Source organism: Vombatus ursinus, unplaced genomic scaffold (genome assembly GCF_900497805.2).
Source record: "Vombatus ursinus unplaced genomic scaffold, bare-nosed wombat genome assembly UNPS02014818.1, whole genome shotgun sequence".
Taxonomy (NCBI): domain Eukaryota; kingdom Metazoa; phylum Chordata; class Mammalia; order Diprotodontia; family Vombatidae; genus Vombatus; species Vombatus ursinus.
In genome coordinates, this window is record NW_020954596.1 from 872631 (window position 1) to 897256 (window position 24626).

General features: G+C 37.7%; 1 protein-coding gene across 1 annotated transcript in view; it reads left to right on the forward strand.

The window, feature by feature from the left end:
- The first annotated feature begins 3522 nt into the window (after nt 1–3522).
- The window catches only part of LOC114023732 (synaptotagmin-9), a 208163-nt gene continuing 187059 nt past the window's right edge, over nt 3523–24626 (forward strand). Inside the window, exon 1 of the mRNA XM_027836542.1 lies at nt 3523–3667. Within this exon, the coding sequence (XP_027692343.1) occupies nt 3523–3667 (145 nt within the window). The remainder of the gene's footprint in view (nt 3668–24626) is intronic.

A 24626-nucleotide genomic window follows, 5' to 3' on the forward strand; every position in this document is an offset into this window, starting at 1 on the left:
TTAGCACAGTGTCTGGCACATAGTAATCACTATAAAAAATGTTAGCTATTATTATTGGTGTCCTCTCCTAGAAATTACTTTACATTTGTTTAACTATATGCATGTTGTTCCCCACAAAAGAATATCAAATTCTTGAGTATAGTCAGGTGGTGTAAGAGATATGGCATTGGACTAAGAGTTGGGAAGACTTGAATTCAAATCCTACCTCAGACACTACTTTTGTGACCCTGGACAAGACACTCTCTCTGATCCTCAGTTTCCTCATCAGAGGACTTGATGGACCTCTAAGGTCCCTTCCCATTCCAAATCCTATGACTGTTTCACTTTGAACTTTGTATCCCCAGCAGCAAGCCTAGTGTCTGGCACACCAGAGTTACTTAGTGAGTGCTTATGGAATGGAATTACTGAAAAGCCATGCTGGACACATGCCCTAAAGATCAGCTAATGACTAGATGTCTCTGAGGTACAAGTATTAATCATTCCTTTAAATATTACAGCCAGCTCATTTATCATTAGATTTGCTTTGGCTGGTCTAAGAAAGTAGTACCACAGGAGAAGCCATGATTAGAAGGTACAAAGGAAAATTTAGGCTCTATACAAATACAAACTTCCTAGCAACAGAGTCATCCATAACTGGGGGCAAAGCAGCCTCAGAAAATAGCAAATTTCCGGTTATTAGGGATGAAGGCTACCCTTACAGTCCAACTCACAGTGCTCTTCCCCCACCATAGCATAATCCGTATCACTCCGTTGGAAGTCGCTAGATACTTGTAAGAGTCCAATTCAGGTCTCAAGGAATGGAAACATTGCTCTCTCCTCGTTAAATGTAACTATAGTATTGCCAATATACAAACCATCATTGATATGCATATATAGTCTGGTCTTAATTAGTGTGACTAACAAATCCCATGAAATAATCACACATGTTTAAATCTGTACTATTCAGAGTTAGAATTATTGGCTCAGTCCAATGAAAATATGCAGCACAAATTTGAGAAATATATCCACTTGATGGTATTCATAATTCATCATTCACTAATCAAGACTTACCTATACAGAAAGGATAGAAAAATGCACATACCAATGTGCTCCATCCTCTGCCCATTTTTTTTAGCTATCCATTCTGGCTTCAGAGGCAAAGCAGTGTCTGTGGTGGCTCCAGGAAAACTAGCCATGCCTAGACCTACAGCCTAGATCAGAATTGTCACAGTGGTTAGGAACCCCACTGTTGTATACTCGGTAGGGAAAATAAACTGACCTGGAGCCTTTTTCAAAGCACTAATCTAAAAGAACAGAGTTCAGGTACCTTTTGAATACAACAGTCATAAGTAAATTAGATATGGCTGCACAAAGGGATTTTTAGAACTTCTTTGGATTCATCCTGGATTCATCAGTCTTTCAAGCTTTTACTGTCTACTAGTCTCCTCTCCTTCCTCTGGGGCAAGTGGCTTAGTCTGGCTAGACAGAATTACTAACAGAGAAACAGTGTGGTTCAGAGGTAGCTAGGTGGTACAGTGGATAGAGGGCTGGGCCTGGAGTTAGGAACACTTATCTTCCTGACTTCAAATCTCTCCTCAGACACTTACTAGCTGAGTCATTTACTAACAAGTCACTAAATCCTGTTTGCCTCAGTTTTCTCATCTGCAAAATGATCTGGAGAAGGAAATGGCAAACCACTCTGGTATCTTTGGCAAGATAACACCAAATGAGGTCACAAAGAGTTGTACATGACTGGAAAATGACATGAGTAAGTGTGGTTCAGGGAAAAGAACACTAGCTTTGGGGGAGAGGATCCAGGTTCAAATCCTACCTTTCAGAACTTAAATCTATAGTGCCCTTGTGCAAGTCACTTAACTTTCCTGAGTTAAAAAACAAGGGGATAAACTGCTTGGCCTCTGAAGTCCCTTTCAGCTCTAAGCCTATAAACTATGTCTTATACTGTTAAAACTTTCACATGTACATGTTTTATCCTTCTCAATTAGGCTACAAGTTCATTAAGACACATTAGACACATTAGACACATTTCTATCCCTACTACTTAGCACAGAACCTTGCACATGGTATGTCCTCAATAAGTATTTATGAATGATGTTCATCCTGTGATAGCCTGATTACTGTTTTTTGGTTTGTTTTAAGGAGGTGACTGCTCTGTCATTAGGCAGTGGAGGCAAGTGAAAAGACTACTGAACTCCTTACTAAACTTGAAGTCAGGGGACTGGAGACTCTACCTACAGCCTAGATCAGAATCTAGACTCTACCACTTAATAGCTGTATGACTGTAGGCAAGCCATTTAACTTTTCTAGGCCTCAGTTTCCTCATCTGTAAAATGAAGAGATTGAACTAAATGATCTCGGAGCTTCCTCCCAGCTCTAGAACTGAGATTCTCTTTCATTGGACAGTATCTGAGGCATTCTGACAAATTTTCACGTTCAGCTCTTGTTTAATATTTCTCAGTAGTCACCCAAAGTTTCAGTTATTACAACATGGCCTCCTGAAAACATGTTACCGTTCCACAGATGACAATTTGTTTTATATTAGCTAGACTTGGGAGTGGCTGCTTCCAGGGATGCTACCTTGAAATAGGGGAAAGGAGAGAAAGAGAGAAGAGGGAAGCATTTCTGGGAAAGTCCCTGCAGGAAGCTAAACGCAGCCATCTGATATGGGTCCTTTAATCGTGTCCCTATACTCTAGGTTACAGCTCACTTTTGGAGGCCTGGGTGGTCCTCTACAAACTGACAGTTTTCCAGGCACGCAGCACTGACTCCGTTATTCCTTGCTCTATCCTGTTCCATCTGTCTTCTTTAGGTCATTCATCCGTGTAAAGGCCACGCCGTAGGAATGGGGGAGGGAATTTGAGTCCCAGCCCGGGTGGATGCAATCAAGGGGACTGCATTTGGAGCGAGTCCTCACAACCTGGCGAATCCCGTGAGCAGCTGTGTAAGTCTCTGTTATTACTGTGCCCTGGGAAGCAAGCTGAGGTGGAGAGGGCCATGTCCTGAACCCGGAAAAGGAGCAGAGGGAGGGGCAGGTCTGATCCCTCCAGACCCTCGGGCAAGATCTCCCCACCTCTCTGAGCCCCGCCTCTTGCTCTTCAGCCGCCGGCACTGAGGGCTCCGGCCGCCAGGGAGAGCTGCGCCCTAGCAGGGCTGAGGCAGAGCCAGCGAGAGGAGAGAAAGAGCGAGAGAGCGCTCGCCAGCCGCCCGTCAGCCCGCAGGCTCCGGCTGCGCCGCTTCTCGGCACGGAGAGGGAGAACTGCATGCAACCGGTGGGACCCAACGCCCGAGACCAGGCTCTGGTCGTCCTACCATCCAGCAGCCACCCTCCGGACCCAAGAGAGCGCGAGTGAAGCCTCGCGGACTGACGGTCAGGTCCCCCAGTGGCTGCGCGCCCCTGCTCTAGTCAGCTGGGGGCGGCCGGTGGCTGCAGGCGGCCAGGGGAAGCAGCAGCGGCAGCGGAGGCAAAGGCGTGTCTGAGCGGGCGGAGGGCTCTCCGGCGACCTGTCCCGAGGATGCTGGGGGGCGATGCCCGGGGCCAGGGACGAGATCTGTCAGAAGGCACTGCAGCTGCTGGCCGAGCTGTGCTCCAGCGGGGCGGTAGAGCACGACAGCTGCCAGGATTTTATCCATTACCTGCGGGACCGCGCCAGACCCCGTCTCACCGACTCAGGTGGGCTCTGCTGGGCGGGGTAGCAGGAGGAGGAAGGGAGAGGATGGGGGAGGGCCAGGGCAAGAGATCTACTGAGGCCCAAAGTCTCCTCCTGAATGGGAGGGGGCGACCACACCCGGAGACCATGCTGGGCTCCAGGCGCATGGCCCGGAGCTGTTTCCCCCAGCCCTCGGCTCCCGGGAGCTGGTGCCCGGCGTCTGCCTATCCCCATTGCCCACCGTCCCCACACAGATCTCGCGTGGCCCTGCCGCCTGGCCAGGGGCTGGGACAGTCTCTTTAGGGAGCCCAGGGTTTCCACTCGGGGCTGTAAAAGGGCCTGAGACCCTAGGAAACTCTGGGAAGTTGGGTTGGATCCTCCTGAGCTCTGGACCGTCAGTGAGACGTGGCCCTGGGGGCTGTCTGGACCAGTCCAAGCGGCACTGGGTTTCTGCAGACGTGGCGCCGGGCACCAGAGTGACCAGCAATGGTTCAGGTTTGCCTTTTAAAAAAAAAAAATACTGTGATCAGGAGAGCGCTGTCCAGGGTCTGACGGGAGAAGAGAGATAGGGACTCGCCTCCACCTGAAACCTGAGAACCCTAAGGCCCGGCATGGCCGGACCACCCTGGCCCGGACAGCTCTTTTGGGGCTGGGCTGTGCCGGGTCGGGCCGTCACAGCTTCTTGGTTGATCTCTCTGGCTTTGGCTGTAAGATATCTGTGCTCTGACGCTATGGCATAGCAGGTCACTATGTCTTTAGCAGGCTGGTCGGTGTTCGGGAGCCCGGCGTTAGCCTGGTTTCAGGAAGCAGCCGCGTTGGTATACACTAGGGAGACTCGAAAAGCTTTCATTGCGGACCACTCTGGTTTAAGTCTTTCTACTTTATAGTTTTGGGGACAATACAAAAACGGCCCCGTTCCTGTAAGGGCGGTACATGGCAGGAGTGGGGTCTTCTGGTGGTGGAGGTGGCTACACTCTAAGACTAGGCAGCTGCTACACTCTTTTACAGGCCTGTGATTCACACTTTTCAGTAAAGGGAAAAGTTGCAAAGTCTCAACTTTTAAAAGTCAACAAATCACTTAGGTTTGTTTCCCCAAACCACATGTTAACAGAGAATAAGAAAAAAAGGAGAAAAAAAAAGCCTGTTCAAAGAAAAAGGGCCCTGTTCAAAAGAATAGAAATTACCTTACAAAAAGTATTGGGTCCCTAGTCTCTTCAGAAAGTGAGAATAGAAAATGACCAAAAACAACCAATGAATTTTCTCATTTACACTTTAAACTCGGGGACTAAAGGAGCTTTGGCCTCAAACTTACTCATCAGATGAGAAGTAGCTCTCGGCCCAATTCTGGTGCAGGTTTACCTCTTTTCATGTACCATCACTACATGAACATTCAGATTTAGTCTAAGATAAGGGAATTATTTGATTTACAAAAGAATTCACAATAGGAGTCTTTTCAATAGAAAGCTCCCATTTGTGCATTTTAAAAGTTTTATTGATAGTTTTATAACAGTTATTCTCTGGTATATATCATCCCAGTTATAAAACCTTCCCTATAACAAAGTAAATTAGTTACGAAAAACCACAGTATCTGGAAGTATATGCAACATTAACCCCCATAGCACCCACATACACTCAACTTCTCTACCAAAATAAGAAAGTTTGATCGTCTTTGGACCCCAGCTTGGTTTTTCCAAATATTCTGCCTCCAGTTGCCTTTTTAGTGTTTTTGTTTGTGTTATTTCAGTCATGATGTATACATTGCTCTCCTGATTCTGATAATTTCCCTTTACATCACTTCAAACTCATCTCCCCATGCACCAGATTCTTAAAAGGATTTATTTTATGTAAAATTTCTGAAACCAGGTATATCTATACAAAATAGAAAGAGCACAGGAGGTCTGATACTTACACCATTTTGCCCACTGCGAAAGGAATGATCCTTAAACCTGTTGCCTGCAGTTACATTATACTAATCAAGGTTCTCAGATGAACAGAGGCAGAGTTCTGGGCTTGGAGACAGGAAGATCTAGTTTTAGATCCTAACACTGACACTATTAGTGTGGCCCTATGCAATGCCCTTAACCTCTGGGTGCCACTAGGATTAAGTTACTAAGTTATAGACATTTGCAATCAGGATTAATAGAGGGACTTCCCACACAGCAAATTCCCTGTACCATCAAAATCATAGACCATATCAGATGAACTTTATTGTAGTAACTTTAAAATGGCAATTTGTCTTTTTAAAATGATGCCTACATACCTTGGATAGCCCAACATGTTTTGCACAATGTTCCTTTTATCAATCAAAAGTTACAGAATGAATGACGTATTCTTGGACTAAGACCTCACGACATTTTCACGAAAACTGACTCCCATAGTGGTACACTAAATCAATCTTTCCTTAGAACACCTTGAACTGTTTGAACTATAGAAAAAGCCAGATCTTTAATCTCAAATCATGAGGAATTAGAAGAGACAGAAAGCAGCTGTTACTGTGTGAACCTGTTTCACTTTTTTTTGGACAAATTTCAAATCCTAAGCTCAGTAACCATCAAGTGATCTATAAAATGAAATAATGTGCAAAGTTGCAGATTTGAAATTATTTAAAATTTGCTTTTAAAATGAGTACAGTAAATTGAACAAAATAATAACAAAAAAATCTTGTTTGTTTTTGTATCCCCTGGCCAATCTGGGTGGGCATGGATAGCTGTCTTCAAGTATTTGAAAGTCTATCATATGAAAAAGGGATTAGATTTCTAGTTGGCTCCAGAAGGCAAAACTTGGCCCCAGAGACAGTAAATGTAAGTTACAAAGAAAGAAATATAGACTCAAAGTAAGGAAAGACTTCCTACCAATTAGAGCCATCCCTCCAAAAGTGGAAAGAGTTGCCTCTGGAATTGGTGAGTTTCCTTTCTTTAAGGAAAAGCTGGATGGCATTCAACAGGTATGTTGTATACAGCATGTTATTGTTGTTCTTCCAGGAATGGATAGAGCTATGTGACCTCTGAGGTCCCTTCTAACTCAGAAATTCTGATTTTAATCTTGCTTTCTTTTGTGAAGTTTTTAAAATTCTTATTGTTTAAAAAAAACATAGTCATAGTTTTGTGTAAATATATTCTTCCTTCACTCTTCACTACTTCACATGTCTTTCCATATTTCTTTGTATTCTTCATATTTGTAAAATGCATGTTGAACTGATCATTTCTAATGACAAATAATATATTTCTGTTGATACAATTTATTCATCTAGTCTCCAATCATTGAACATACGGGTTATTTCCAATTTTACAAATGAAACAGCTCTGAATATTTTTTTACAGAACGGTATATTTTTTTTTCTCTGAATAACAGTCTTACGCTAAAGTTTCAGGGGTGAGGTCCATGTTTTGTTCTTGTATGTTGCTATATTGCTTTCCAAAATGAATTCACCAATTCAAAGTTCTACCAGCAGTTTAATGGTATTCTTGTTTCTCTATAGCTCTGCCAAGATAGAATGTTATTCTGTTTACTTATTTTTGTCAGTTTGGTAGGTATAAATGATGCCTGACTGTGGTTTTAATTTTAATTTTCCTGATTAATAGTTTGAACAGTTTTGTATATGATTAACAATAAATTGCCTATTCATATCATTCAACTATTTAAATATTGGGAAATTCAAGTCAATCAACATTTATTAAGCATCTGCACTCTGCAAGAGGCTGTATTAAAAGCATGGATGTGGAAAAATTAACGACTTTATATGTGAAGTAGTATGATGTCCTTATACTTTTTGGATACCAGGTTTTTAATCAAATATATTTACAATCTAGAAATCTTTTATGGAACTGTTTTCTTGCCTCTTAAGTTGGTTGTCTTACTCTTCTCCTCACAAACTCCTTATATTTATGGAATCAAATCAATTTGTTTTGTCTCCTATAACAGATTCTTTTTGTTCACTGAATAGAGATATTCCTCTTTTCCAAAACTGTGATAGATATCATTCTTTTCCCTTCTAATTTTTTTGATTTCTATAATACTAGAGCATTGATCCACATGGAGCTTTATAAAATTATAGATTCCAGATGGGACCTTTGAGGTCATCTTGTCCAACCTCATTATTTTATACTTAAAAAAACTGAGCCTCAGGTGGTTGAGTGACTAGTAAAATGTCATATAAGTCGCAGAGGTAGGATTCTGATGCAAGACCTTGGACTCTAAAAACAGCTCTTCCTCAGCACAACTCTCCCTTCCTTTTCCATAAAATTGGGTGAGATGTGAATCTAGTAATTTTTCTTGTTAAACTGCCATTTCATGTTCCATACAATTTTATTGAAGAAGATTGAGTGTTTGTCATTTTAATATTTAAATACTTTAAGGATCTATGAATTCCTCATTGTGAGAACTCAATGCCATAATGAGTAACATTTTAGTGGAATAATTTGTTTTATCAAACTAGATTTATCAAACATGAGAAGCAAAGTGAGGTAGTGGAAAGAGAACTAGACTTAGAGCCAAGAAGATATGGGTTCAAGTTATACCTCTGCTATATATCTATGTGACCTTGGGCAAGCCCTTAACCTTTCAGTTCCCACAGGCAAATTTTTAAAGACTATCATTATGGAAGAGTTGCCAATCTGAATTGGTGGAAGAAGTTTCCACATTATGAGCCCCTCATTCCAATTAAATCAAAACTCTGCACATTTCCTCCCCCAGTCATCCATCCCCAATCAAACATCAGTACATCTTTAATTTTAATTCTAGATTAACTATTCTGACTCATTGACCTACTTTTCTATTTTTATCTAATACCAGTGTAATTCCCCCATACTCCATTATTCTATTTTCATAAGCTCCTATAATATTTTTCCATATAAATTTTGTCATATTAATTCATTCAATGAGCTAGATCATTAGTATTTTATTTTTATCAAATTAAGTATAAAAATGTACATATTTTCATTTTCACTATATTGACTCAACCTAGCCATGAACATTGAATATCCCTCCAATCATTTAATTCTCAATTTATATATGTTAATATTGTTTAATGGTGGTCATTTTATAGGGCTTTTTTTTTTGCTTATCTTCACTATTCAGTATGTTTATTTTAATTTCTCCTGGATTTCTCCACTGATATAGAGATGTTAACAATTGTTTCTGCAATTATCTTATATGGTAATATCTTACTAAAGCCATTTATACCAATTTTTGTTGAGTTTTTTTGATTTTCTAAATATATTGGTTGTAAATAGAAATATTTGAGTATCTTATTTTCTTTTTTCCCAAATGTATTTTTCTGGGATCATTTTTATAGCTTTTCTTTGTAAGATGATACTTACTGTGCTTTCAATGGGCAGGCCCATGTTACCACTGTTTTTAGTGGCATGTTTCTCCATTTTATAGAATGTTAGTTTTTAGTTTCAGATAAATCCTTTATCATGTTAAGGACAGCATTATGATATTTTTAATTGTGTTTAACATAAATGGATGTTGCATTTTACTGAAAGCTGGGGGTTTTTTCATATGTTTTTCATGTTTTTTTCATATGTTGCGATACAAGTTTTTGTGAGTTTTCTTATTGACATGATTTATTAGATTGATTGTTTTTCTAACATTAAACCATTCTCAATGTAAACAAAGTAGTATTTTGCATCAATATTCATTACTGATGTTATTATGTAGCTTTCTTTCTACTTTTTGGAGGCCAGATTTGGCTAACATAGACGTATTTGTTTTGTGAAAAGAATTAGATAAAATGTCATTTTACTTTCATTTTTGAAGGTAATTTATATACTACTACAGAGGGATTTTTTTGTCCTTTGAAGTCTTAATAAAATTCACTTCTGGATCTGTTTTATTGCCTTTTCATGGCCTCTCATTGATGTCCTGTTAAATTTACTTTCTGAAATTCTTTTGCTTAGGCTATTTCTTATTTTGTTTATTTCATTATATTATATTTTTAAATGTTTTTCCATGTCTTTTATATTCTCTGATAGTTTTATTTTCCTTTTCTGATTTTTTAATTTTAATAATTTTATTTTCTCTTAACCTCATTTTCAATATTAAATTGCTAATTTTTATCAACTTTATTGATCTAAAACACACTTATTTATCAAATTAATTGTTCTTTTGTATTCCATATCACTAATCTCCTTTTATTTTAACACTTTCAATTTTTGTGCTTACTTTTAGTATATTCAGTTGTTTACTATATAATTTCTTTAACTTTCAACAACTCTAGTTTTAACTTTTTTGCAATTAAAGGATATCAATCTGGTCAAGTATTACTTTGAATTATATAAATTTTGAAATGTTGCATTTATATTTGACTATCTTTAATATAATTTGTTTTTATAATTTATTCTTTAGCTACTTATTATTTGATAAGTTATATGTGGTTTCCCTAATTAAATGTGTGCTTCCAGAGGACAGAGATTACTTTGGTTTTGACTCTGTATGCATGTATCTGAATTAGTGTCTAACACATAGTAGGTAGTCAGCAAATAACTGTTCAATTGAATTGTTAAAAGAAATTTAATTTAATTATTTTTGAGTTTCTACATAGGTATTTTAGGTTTTCTTTTGTCATCCTTCCTTATCAATTACTATTTTACTATGCTTTTATTCATTAATACAGCATTTCTAATTTCTGAATTTATTAACAATTTATTTGTGCCTTAAAGCATGAGCAACTTTGAGGGATGTACCATGCGTATTTGAAAAAAAGTCACCCACTGTAGTTTCCTATCAGTTTTCTTTATGTCTGTCAAATTCAATTTCTTCAACATCATATATGTTCAGATTAGTTCCTGCTGACCATTTTTGTTTGATTTAAAATTTTCTGTTAGTGTTGTATTAAAATCTTCCATTATCATTGATTTTCTGTCTAATCTTTGTGAAAATCAATTGTTTTGCTTTATAAATTTAGTTGCTAATTTCCATTTTATCAGTATTTAAATTTTATAATATTTTTCCTCAAGTAATGATATGTTTGAACATGATATAATTTTCCCTTTTTGCTTCTCTTAATACTTTATAAATTGATTTTAAATTGGTTGGGTAGCTTTACGATAAACTTTAGATTTTCTTGAATTAGCAATTGCATTACAAATTTTAATTCACTACATTGTTTTATACCTCTATACATTTTTTGACATTTAATGTGTTTCTTTTAGGTATTGTATTTTTTAGTCATCTGTAAGTCTTTTTTCTGTAAGAAAATTCAATCCCTTTACATTGAAAATTATAATTAATTTTGACCTATCCTCACCATTCTTTTCTCAATTATTAATTTTGTCAAAAAGGAATACAATTTTTCTTATTTCACTAATGCTTTCCATAACTTACCCAAAATAATACTGAACAAAATTCTTTTATTTTAAATTAAGTCTATAAGTTCTGCAAAAATTAGTTTAAAGTAGAAGTTTTTTTTCTAGAATTGCTTTCACTAGCCTTCAACCTTGTCCCCTGCTCTTTTTGGTTTCTTTACCATGCTCCCTTTTAATTAATCATTTTCTTGTTTAATTTCTTTGTCCCTCTCCCCTTTGTTTACTTAAGTAGACTCTCCTCTATTAATTAGCCAAAACAATATTACTGTTGTTTTTTAATCCCCCTGTGGTGATTCCATTGAAACAATAACTAGTCAATCACAGTTGTAAAGCATCTATTGATTTAGAACACTTACTAAGATGACACATTCTGTTCCAGAAGCTCTTGACTTTATTCTCTCCAGTTTGAAAGCCATTCATAGATCTTATTTACTCTTATTGCTTTTCTAAGACAAAAGTGCTGCCTGAGGATGGACATCTTTATGTTCTTAATGGCACTAACCATGAAGGGTATACGGGGCCTCAGTCAATATTTGTAGTTTGAATGAGCTCTTTTGTTTGCCAAGTTGAGTACCTAAATTTCTGTGATCACACCTTTGAGAAAATCATCTCATAGCTGTCCACAGAAAGTACATCTGTCCCTTGCTATCCATAGAGAAACGTATCTCCTTTTTAGCTTAAGTTTTATAGAATCTGATGTTTATATAGTGCTTCATACAGAGTGCTTTCATCATAACAACTCTGTAAGCTAGAAAATACAAATATTATTATTCACATTTTACAGATGAAAAAACTGAGGCTCAAAGAGGTGGTACAATTCACTCAACCTCCCATTAATTAGTATGTAATGAATTTTTAAAATATATATATGTATGTATATACATCAAAGATAGAAGCAAAGACATATAACTAAAGGTAAACAAAAAGAGTTTATAAATACTCTAAAAATATAATTGGGAGCAATGAAGTTCAGAATGAGCCAGTAAATATAATTCCCGAATTGCTATCAGAGATCTTTGGAAAATTGTAGAGGATAGTAGAAATGGCAAGAGTCTGGAAAAGAGCCAGTGTGGTCCCTATATTCAAAAAAGAGAAGACAATAATAAAACCTTTAAATTGTGAGCTTGATTTCAATTCCTGGCAAAATGCTAAAATAGATTTCTAAGGAATGGATTGCAATTAGAAGGAAAGTTATGATCTCAAAAAAGATGGTTCCATTAGAACAAATCAGACAAGATTAACCTCATTTCCTCTTATATGGTGTCAGTAGACTAGCAGATCAGGGGAATATAATAAACCTAGTTTATCTGGAATTGAGCAAAATGATTGACAAAGTTATAGATAGAGATATAGAATTATAGATAGAGATATGGAAAGAGAGTTTCAGTCTAGGTGATGCCATTGTTGTTATTCAGTTATTTCAATTGTGCCTGACTCTCCATGACCCCATTTGAGGTTTTCTTGGTTTTTGTTTTTGTTTTTATTTTTTTTTTAGGCAATTGGGGTTAAGTGACTTGCCCAGGGTCACACAGCTAGTAAGTGTCAAGTGTTTAGTCTGAGGCCAGATTTGAATTCAGGGCCTCCTGACTTCAAGGCCAAATTTGAGGTTTTCTTGGCAAAGGTACTGGGATGGCTTTCCATTTCCTTCTCCAACTCACTTGACAGATGAGGAAACTGAGGCAAACAGGGTTAAGTGACTTGCTCAGGGTCATATAGCTAGTGAGTATCTAAGGCCAGATTTGAACTCAGGAAGATGAGTCTTCTTGACTTGAGACCCAGCACTCTCTCCACTGTACTACCTAGCTGCCCAGGGGATAGCATAGTTAGTTTTATTTAAAACTGGTTGACCATACCTAAATATTAGGGATTAATGAATGGATTGACATGATACTGAAAGTCAGTCTTTAGTGGAGTGTTCTAGGGATCTCTCATTGGCCATTTCCTGTCATTTTTTTTCCATTGACTCTTTCATTAATCCATAGATGGTATATTTATCAAATTCGTAAAAAATGCAGTACTAGAAGGAATAGCTAATACCTGACATGACAAAATAAGGATCTCCAAAGATCTGAAAAGACTAGAATGATATGCCAGATAAAATAAAATGGTATCCAACAGGGACCAATTAAAACCTTACATATCAAGAAACTCCCATCTTTTCAACATCAATGTTCTTCTGATGATTCTATATGGTTGCAAATTTGGGTGCTATAATTTTCAAAGACTCAGAGCTGCAGATAACCCAAAAATCAATGGAGATACTCAAGGTAGCATGAGTAGGCTGCAGCATATTTTTTAACGATGATCTATGTCCAGAATTGGGGTAACTGCTTAGCGATTGGCTCTTTGGGGGAAAATGCATGCTTGACACAAATTTAAGTTTAATCTGAATTATTAACATTTTATTCATCACTTTCTTAAGTCTAGACAATCAACAAAACAATAAATCAAGCCCTGATCTGTAGTGTTTACCAATTTCTAAGGTATAAATACTCGTACTGAAATTTTAATAATTTGCTCTTATGAACTCGTACAAACTGGCTCCAGTATGCTTCTGATTATATACAGGAATTAATGAAGTATTTATCAAGTACTTACTATGTGCAAAGAAAATAGTCTAAAGAGCATAATCTTAGAAATGTAGGATCATAAAAGGAGGTGTTACCCATCTAATAGCGAGGAGGAAGCATAGGAGTCCAAATACTACAGCAGTAATTATGAATTGTAGAAAACACTTGAGAGAGGCCTGCAACATATTGAGGAGATTGTCTATGGAAGAGTGATGGGAGAATATGGCTAAGAATCATGTAGAATGACTTAGGCTATTATCTGAGTGGAGGGAATGTTTTATATCATGTTTTATATCATGAATCCATTAAAGCATACTCATTGCTACTGAAATAGTATCCCTTATATACTTCACAGCACATTCTTTGGGGGATGGGGGTTGGGGTTTGAGACTGGGTGTCTCTAGGTTGCCTAGACTGGAGATGCAATGGCTACTAATGGGACAGTCCCAATACTGATTGGCATAGAAGTTTTAACTTGCTCTGTTTTCCTAACCTGGGCCAGTTCACTCTTTGTTGGGCAGCTTGTGGTCCTCTGTTCCTGGGGCTTAGTATTTTAGTGCCAGACTTAGAGCGGCCACCTAATTGGATTTATCCTTGCAGCAAGCAGCTCAGAACTCTCAAACTCAAGGGAGCCACAAGCTTCAGCTGCCCCCAGCAGCAGGGACTATAGACCTATGCCAGACACAGCACATTCTTACAAAGATTTTTTAAAGATGAAAATGTAGGTATTTGGGTCAATCTTTGCTGATGTCTTCTCAGTGTCTTTTTTTTAAATAGTCCATTCCATGTTCTTTTCTATTATTTTGGATTCTTTTTCCCTCTGAGATATTTTGAAAATCAGTCCTCAAGCCCTTTTAATAGTGTGCTGCCTCTGACCCAGCTTTCTTCTTCTTGTCTTTGTTCAGGTTCAGCTGTTCTTCATGACTTCATCTTCCCAAGGGCCATTTTCTACTTCCTAACACACTACATGGGGTACTGACATACTAGAGTCCAAATGTGCATAAAAATAGAGCAGCATAAAAACATCAGAATACTTGTTCCATTTCCTATCTTCTTATTAACATTCTTTGGATCTCATATCCAAATACTCAGGAATGACCTGGCCTAGCTTTATCCCACCACAAGCTCTCTATGGCTGCATGACTTCTTCAATTGCTTTTTCCTGCTTTAAGCAACAAAACTGTCCCTAATCTTCCACCATCCCTTTCCTCCTTGAATAGACAGGTAACAAAGAAAATATGACAGATCTCATGTGAAGTTGGGTAGAAATACAATAAAGTGACATTTTAATCATTATGCTTTCTGAAAATATTGGTATTTATACCTAATATGACCATCTTTTGGGGTACATATGGGGTATTTTTGTCAGTATGTTGCTTCATATATAGGGATCATATTTTAATACAAGCTTGATTAAGAACTAGAGAGCTAAAGAACCTTTCTTACAGCCCCTGTAATAGGATCCTGTGCAAGTACATGCTTAATAAAAGATCTGAATGATGGTTAGTAAAGTTTTAAGATTTTTAACATACTTTTTCCTTTCTTTTAATCATCAGAAACTATTGTGACTATCAAACATGGACAAGAAAACAAATTAGGAAACTCTTGTGTAGATAGTGGGTCATGAAAAAGCTAGAATATTAACTGTGCTGAATTCTCATTAAAGCTATACTGTGGAGAATGACAGCAGAGTTATTAAATGGAAGATGTTCATTTAAATTGATAGTCAAGGGTAATTTTTCCTCAACATCTCCGAAGCAGTCAGTGAGATTGTGTATTGGCCAGAGTTTAATATTTGAAAAGATAGGCAGTGAAACAATTTGAATTGAATCAATCTTCATTCAGCACCCATTCACGTAACAACTCTCTGTGTTAGTTGCTGAGGGAGATACAAAGATGAAAATGGCACAATTCCTACTTTCAAGATGCTTACAGTCTAGGAGTGGAGATAATATTCAGGTAGTAAATAACCCACAGAATAGAATAAGCACAGAGGAAAGGAACAAAATTTCACAAGAGTTCAGAAGAATCATCTCTGGCTTGAACGATCAAGGAAGTTTTGTGGAGAAAATGGACATCTACTTGATGAGTATGTTGCAGAAAGGAGTCTTATTCAAGTACAGGCTGTTCAAGATAACCTCTGAGATAACTTCCAACTCTGTGGTTCTATGAAGAGAAGGCCCAGGAAAAGCAATTGCACAGAAGCCAATCTGGAGAGACAATCGAGAAGGGAAGGAAACTGTAGAGTGGCCACGCAGAGTGAGGACTGATGAAGGATTTGGCAATTAGGAAATCATTTTTTTTACCTTGGAGAGGGCAGTTCTAGTAGAATCAAAAGGGTGGAAACCAGGTCAAAGTGAGGCAGTAGAAAAAGTAACTCTCTGGAATATGTTCTAGGAACTTTGTGATAAAGAGATGAAAAAAGATGGGATGATAGACTGAGAAGGAATCAAGGTCAAGCAAAGGCTTCTAAAGACTAAGGTGGACCTGAGAATTTTAGTTAGCCGAGAGATGGGGACCATAGAGATAAAGAGATTGAAAACTCAGGAGAATGTAAGCTCCTTGAGGACAGAGGTTTATTTTAGTTTTGCCTCTATGTCCTCAGAGCCTAGCATATTGCTTTATATGTGGTAGAGACTAATATAGCCATGCTGAAATAAATGGAAAGTGGAGATGATCAACTAAGAAATGACTTAGAAAGAGTTAAGGGTTGGATCAAGAATAAGGGTGTTAGGGTTAAGTTCAGTAACCCAAAGGGATACCACATTCTCTGTTAGTTAAGATAAGGAAAATAAAAGGTGGGCAAAAGCATACAAAGATTTTGAGAATCATAGAATCTCAGAAGTGTTGTCAGAAGACATCTAGTCTGATCCCATACCTAAATAGGAACCCCCACTATGACATATCCCACAAATGATCATCTAGCTTCCACTTGGAGAGCTTTCCTGGTAAACACACTATCTCCTGAAGCAGTCCATTGTGATTTTTTGTTCTTGTTTTTCAGTTGTTTCAGTCATGTTTAACTCTCCGTGACCCCATTTGGGGGTTTCTTGGCAAAAATACTGGGGTGGTTTACCATTTTCTTCTCCAGGTTATTTTACAAATGAGGAAACCAAGGCAAACAGGGTTTGACTTACCTTAGTCACACAATTAGTAAGTATCTGAGACCAGATTCAAACTGAGGTCTTCCTGAATCTAAGCCCAGTGCTCTATTCACTGTGCCACCTGGCTGTCCATAGCTCTAATTGTTAGAATGTTTTTCCTCATATTAAACTAAGTCTGCCTCTTTTCATCTTCTTTCCCTCATTCTTAATTCTGTCCTCTTGGGTCAAGTAGCATAATGTTCATCCCTCTTCCACATGCTAGTCCATCAAATACTTAGATTTAGAGTATAGACTCATAGATTGGCAGAATGTTAGGTATATGGGACCTTAAAGATCATCTGATCCAAGCTCCTCATTTTACAGATGAAATGACACCCTAGTTGGCTAAATCATCCTATTCTAATGAGGTCCTTTTAGAAGCAATCAGCAGTTCAAGACTAAGAGCAGGGAAGGTTGATGATGTGGGTTACCTATGTTGTGACAAGTAGGGAATCATATTTAGTACAATTATATGCTATAACTTTAATCATTTTTCTGTGTTGTGTATTGTTGTTTATAGGGAAAGGGGTTGAGAGTGGGTCTCCCTATCTTACCTAGGCTGGAATTATAGCAGCCACTCAAAGGCTTGGCCTCAATTATGATCAGCATGGGAGCTTTGATCTCTGTTTTCATCCTGGGCCTTTTTGCAGCCTGGGGCCTACCCCTCTCTACCCACTTCCCCATCCTGGCTCATGGGAACTCACTGTATTGATGCCAGGCTTAATGTGGACATCTTTCAACATTCCTTGGCCTGCTGCAGCTCAAAACTCCTGAGCTCAAAAAATTCACCGTCCTCATCCTTTTGGTAGCAGAGATTAGATCTATCAACCAAATATGTGCCACTGTGTCTGGAATCACTTTTCATTAAAGTTAATGTTAATTGAAATCATGCAAAAGATCATTTCCATCCTAGAAGTTGATGAAGTATTGAGGGAATAATATATAAAGGCATAATTTCCTTGTGTTTCATTCCATTAACAAGCATTTGTTAACACATTGCTATATGACATTAAATAGCCTCTTTGAAAATATTTAAAATATTAATCAAATGCACCATTATTTTAGTGGGATTTCTCCAACATGAGTCTATGACTTCTTTAGAAGATTCTTTTGGTACTTTGGTAGATTCGTGATTTTATCAATATAGGATCTCCCCTCAGTGACACATATAGAAACCTACCCATGTCTTCTTATGCCATGCAATTCTTGTCCATGTTTCCCAGTGTCCTTCTTAGAACATCTAAGTAAAATATCAGAAGCCCTTCTCTTCTTGTTTTAGCATCTCTGAGTTACCAATGTAGTATTTCACCTGCCTATCGCTTATTAAGGAAACAGGAAGACTGAATCATGTCTCAATCACTGACTAGTTATGGGACCCCGGGTACTTAACTTCTCAATCTCAGTTTTAACATCCAGAAAATGGAGACAATAATAGCATCTGCCTCACAGGGTTGTTGTGAGGATCAAATGAAATAATATATGTAAAGCACTTTGCAAACTTTAAAATCTTATATAAATGGTAACTATTATTATTTTTTATCCTAAGTGATTGACATCTTTTCTAGTCTTTCATAATTTGGGTGGTCTTTTTAGTGCCTTCTTAAATAGTCATTAAGTCAGTATTACATACTTTGACATTCAGTAATTTCAGTATGTGAAAGTGGCCACAGGGGAAGATAGCAAAGACCGTGTTTTAAAATATGATCAAGAAATAAAAAAACATCAAAGATTTGTGGAGTTTTGAATACCTCCCACCTACCTCTCGTAAATACTTTTCTTTTGAGACTAAATTTCCCTATATTTCCCAGGCTGAAATACAGCAGCTCCTCAGGCCCAACCCAACTGCTGATTAGCATAGAAGCTTTAACTTGTTCCATTTCTGACCTGGGCCAGGCTTCCCTTCTTTATGTAGTCTAGTGCCCACCCCACCCTCCCATTCCTGATTGCTAATCATTTTGGTGGAAGAATTAGTGTGGACTCTTTTTTGGCTTTAGTCCTACTATAGAACAGAACTCCTGAAGTCAAGTGACTCTCCAGCCTCAGTCTCCCCAGTAGAATGGATAACAGGCACGCACCACCATGCTTGGCCATGAACATTTTTTAAAAGAAGAAAATCAAAAAACATTGGATGTGGTGAACACTGAATAATAGCATAAATGATGAAATTTCCTTTGTATTAGTAATGGTAAGCTATTGATTTCAGACAGCAGTCATTTCAGAATAAAGTTTTCAATATATTGTTAGATTTTTGGTTTTTCTGGCCACAGATAATGGTCACAATCAACAGAGGCACCAAATGCAAAGGAAAGAAATATGAGAAGGCAAAGAATTTAGCTTTAGGAGGCTGAACTTGACCTATTTAAATAAACCATTGATGATTTTTAAAAAATGCAAACTAGATGAAAGTAAAGGCATGGATCCTGATTGTCACCATTTCTCAGAGAAGTTTAACCAAACTAAAATCATTTTCACAATAAGAATGCACTACTGTAAAGGATGTCATAAGGTTATGAGTGGCATTTCATAACAAAACAACAAAATCATTGGACAAAACAAGAAGCCTGCAGACAGCTTAGTATGAGATGTAGATGGACCAAATCATCATATGAGTATTTGTAGTGAAAACAAAAACAACAAATAAACTGAAATGGGCCATACCCTTTTCTAACAATCTGTTCTCATTTGCAGTAATAACTGTCATATTTGATTCTACTGCTTTTGTACTTGATGTGAAGAAGTGATAATGACATTTAAGAAGATTAAATAAGGAAGAACAACCAGATTTGTGGCATTTGTATAGTTCACATAGGTTTTAGGAAGGCATTCAAAAAGTTATTCTTAAGCTACTCTTACGGAAAAGATGGAAAGATGTAGGATCTGTGACAATATACTTAGGTGAGTTTGGAATAGGTTGAATGGTGGACCCAAAGAGTAGTCATTACTAGTTATACTTCTTGGCCATTTCCAAACTGTGCCAGCTGCATTCTGAATATCCTTCTCCAACTGGAATGTGGACACTATCCCAAGGACCCTGAGCTCTAATAAGTCAGCTTTCACCTTCTCTTGACCTGAACCAGGCTAGTACATCATTTCCCACCCCAACAATCCTGATGTATGGGTACCCTTGTACCTTACCTTTCCAACTCTAGCTCCTTTGTATATATTGTTTTTGCCTGTCAGAATGTAAGCTCATTGAGGGCAAAGGCCACCTTACTTTCTTCTACTTGTGTCCCCAGCTCTAGGCAAAAGGCTTGGCATATAGTTAACACTTAACAAAATTTTTGTTTGTTCATTCAAAGACACATTGGAAAGAGCTCTAGAAGAGTGACCTTAGGACCTTTATTTGGCCATGTGCTGTTTACCATTTATTTCAATATCTTAAAGACATATATGGAATGCTCATTAAATTTTCATATGACAGAAATCTAAGAGGGATCACTAAAATACTAGATGATAGAGTTGGTGTACCAAAAACAATACTGAAGTAAATCTAAAAAAGATGAAATTTATTGGAAATAAATGTAAAGTCTTTCATCTGAGATTAAAAAAATCAACTTTATGATGGGAGAGATATAACTAGATGGGAATTAATCTGAAAAATATCTGGATATTGCATGGACCATAAGCTTGATATGAGTCAGTAGTGTCATGTGGAAACTAAGAATTGTAATAACAGTCCTAAGCCACATTGAGGGCACAGTGTTCAGTATTAGGGAGATGAAAGTCCTATTGGACTCTTCCTTGCCCTGAATACATCTTGGGTTCTAGGTGTCTTTTATTGGAAAGGATATTGTTAAGTAGGATAGTGTCTAGAAAGGGGCAACCAGGATGGCAAAGGACTTTGAGATCATGTCAAATGAGGAGCAATTGAAGGAAATGACATTTTTTTAGCCTGTGTATAATAGACATGTTTAAGAACTTGAAGGGCTGTCATATGGAAGATGATTGGAAGGAAAGGGAAAAGGAATAAGCATTTATATTGCACCTACTATGTACTAGGTACTCTGCTAAGCACTTCACAAATGTTATGTCATTAGATCCTCACAATAACTCTGGGAGGTAAGTGCCATTTCTATCCTCATTTTATTGTTGAGCAAACTGAGGCAGAAGATTAAATAACTTTGTCTACCATCACACAGCCAGTAAGTGTCTAAAAACTGGATTTGAACTCAGTATTTCTTGAGCTCAGGTCCAGGGCTCTATCCACTGTGCCACCTAGCTCTTATCTTGGCTAAAGAGAACACTGAGCTTAGAGTCAGAATTATCTGGGATCAGAGCTTACTTCTCTCATTGGTTGTACAACCTCAGCTTCTTCATCTGTAAAATGAGGGTAATAGGGATAATTGGAATATAGGTTCAGTTTCACGGGGTTGTTGTGAGGATCAAATTGATCATTTATATAAAGTGTTTTTTTTTTACTTTAAAGTGTTATGAGTTTTGTATATTATTTTAGAGTCATTATTATTATTCTGGTTTGCCCCAGAGGTCAGAACTAAGAACAAATGACAGAAGTTACAGAGAGAGAGATGTTGGTTTGATGGTAAGAAAAACTTCCTGACAATTAGAGGTATCCAAAAGTAGAAAGGGCTGCCTTGGGATATAGGAAGCTCCTTTTCATCGAAGGTCATTAAGTAAAATGTGGATAGCCTCTCGTAAGGTATGCTAGAGAGGACATTTTTTGCTAAGTTATGGGTTGGACTAGATGGTCTCTGAGATTTCTTCTAACTTCAAAATTCTGTGAAATGCATACAAAATAAATGCGTTCTAGAGGTAATGCATACATATATACATATTTTTAAAATATACAAGAATTTGATCTTAAATTGGGTTAAAAATTCAAAAAGAATTGAAAAGATCATAGGCAATACAGTAGAAGTAATATTCTAACCCTTTCCCCCCATACCACCTGCAAATTAAGCTTTTATTTTTCTTAAAACACATTGAAGCCATCCTTAAGATTGAACCTGTTCAGGCAACTAAAGACTTAGTCCCTGTGTCATCACCTAAATCCAAAACAACCATAAGGAATTCTGGGCACTCTCAGATGCTTGGCTGGTAGACTACCATGAGCACCTCTGGGAGAGATAACCTTTGCTTAACTGAATCTATTTGCAGTCCTCAATGGCTATCCTTATAGAATAGCTTCCCCTTGCCTTCTTCTACTGTTGAATGACCTACATATGTCTCATTGCATTTAATGTCAGACTTACACTACCAGGGGACTGACCTGAGTCAGGTTTAGCCTAGAACAGTTATTTTACCCTCAAAAGTAAAAACAATTGCAATGACACTTAGTAACTACTGGTTCATGGTCCTCTTTCTGATGTCTATAATATCTATTTATGATGCTTTCTAATCTCTTTGATATATTTATGAGAATGGTCCATCCATCCATGGAGAGTATCCTTTAAAAAATGAAAATGGGATATTTTTCTACAGTGCACCACAGAATCATAGGACTTAAAGCTGGAAAGGATCTTTAGTGCTCAGATACACTTGCATTATTTAAATGGAAAAACCAAGTCTCAGAAAAGTCAAGTTTCTTGCCCATAGTCACATAGGCAGTGAATAGCAAGTAATGACTCAAGTCAAAGTCTTTCTACTCCAAATCCAGAGATCTTTCCACTACACCATGTTAACTACTTCTTTGTAGTAACACAACTAATTCATGTGAAATACAAGATTCTGGAGTGGCTTTTGTGTGTTGATTTTCAGCTAATGGGAAGAACAACATTATGGTACACCCCGTGGAAACTGTCAATTTCAGTCCCAAGCTTTCTACCACAACTTGTGCCATTAAAAGTAAAATAAGCTAAGATTTTTTAGAAGCAATCTCACCTTTAAAAGTTCCATTTTACACTCAGTATTAATGTGTCTAGCTTTTGAATGGAACCACTACATTTTACCTGTAAAGAATTTCTCAATACAGTATTTTGTTCTCTTCATCCATCAATAAAATAAGCTCCAGTAACCATTTTTGTTGTTTCCTTGGTTGCTCTGCTTTAGGTAGGGTATATCTTTCCTTCCCACACATTACCCTTTCTGATTCTTTTTTCTTCACTCACTCTCCCCCATTTCTTTCTCCCTCTATGTTTCTTCCTCATTTCTTCCTTCCTTTCTTGCTTCTTTCCTTCTTTCTCTTTCCCTTTATTTCCTCTCTCCATTTCTGTCCCTCTTTCTTCTTTTCCTCTTCTAATAATTTGCTTACAAGGTATAAAGGTGGGGTTTTATACCCCAAACCCAATTAGCTCTAAAGGCCCAAACAGCTGGGGCAGCTGGATTGAGTCATTCAATTGGTTAAGGGGATAGATTAGGTAGAAATGATTTGATCATTAGAAGAATACAAATGATGCCACACAGGACATCTCTTTTGATTGGCTGAATCAGACATACCTCTGGGTCTATGTAGAACACAGCAAGGTTGTTTGGAATCACACATTCCAGTAGCAGGTTGAATCTAGTGGTGAAGGATTCTAAGAAAAAATAATTGCTTTTGTGGGGAGAGAATCAAATTTTAATCCTCCACCCCATGTCTTCATTGACAGGTAATGACCTTGTGAATGTCTAAAATTTGAAAAATTTTATATCCCATCAGTATCCATAAGTTGTTCCAATAGCAGCAGTAGTTGGTGGCTAAGCTAAGAGACAATCCAAGGACAAATTAAAGATATTAAGGAAAAGCATCTTCAATACTCTACAAAGGTATTCACCTCAAAATCCAGCAAAGATCTATACCTAAGGGAAACTTTGTAAATTCCATGAAGGGAGGAAGGGATTTCCAATAACCAGGAACTATGAGTTCATTCTTTGGCCACATGTACTTTAAATTTGAACCCACTCTCCCTGGGAACCTTGTGTTCGCAAAGGGAGAGTATGCCCCCAGTATAGAATGATGCTTCTGGAATAATTTTCCTTGCTAGTATATACCCTTTCTAAAAGCTAATTAAGTCTGTCTGATAATCAATGAGCATATTCACGGAAGATCATTAGCATTAGAAATCTCAGCCCCTCAGAACTATCCCTCAGAACCCTGAGAAAAGAGGTTGTCAGTTGCCCTCTGAAGCTCCTACCACCTGAGTGGAAGTTTGGGAAGCAGCCCCAGAAGAAGTACTACCAAAGAACCCACAGATTCTTCAGTAGATACCCTGCAAGCCAAAACAAATCAAATGATGAAATTCTTTAGCAGATTGCTGATTGTGTTTATGGAGGGAAAACTGTAAATTCCATATCTGAACTTCTGACAGGGAGACAGGGGAATGAGGGGAGAGAATAGCTCCATGTGTGTTTCTCCATAACAAAACAATTTTTAAAAAAAAAACCTAGCGAGTTTTGGAAGAACGATATTATAGTAATCAGCAAATATTTCTTGAATACCTTATGTTTGCCAGACATTATGTCTGGGACTTGGGCTGGGGACAGGTGCTATACAAAACAATAGGAAGTGTCTTCCTTGAACACGGGTAAAATTTGGAATTGATAAAAACTAGGAAAGGCATTCTGGTTGGGAAGGTGGCATAAACAAAGGCAGGCAATTAGGTGTGTTCTGGGGATAGTCAGTGGAACTTTTACTACAGTCAGCTTCATGAAATGGAATTACTACCTAGAGTCAGGAAGATCTGAGTTCAAATCCAGACTGCAACACTTACTAGTTATGTGACCCTGGGCAAGTCATTTAAGCTCTGAGTCTCAGTGTCCCCATCAGTAATATGAAGATAATAATACCTCTGGTAAATACTCATTGATTTTTAGATGGCTCAAATAAGCCAAGCACTCTGAAACCTTTAAAGTATTTGTGGGGAGGTGGGGGTCAGTGTAGTCAGCTAATATAATTAGGACATTTGATGAAACGGAGCAGGGTTTTTGTAGACAATTATCATGGAGGTTGGGGTACTAGAATTTTAATGAGCATAAGCTGCATAACTAGACAACAAAGCTTTACCTAGCCCTGATTTTGGCTTTCGA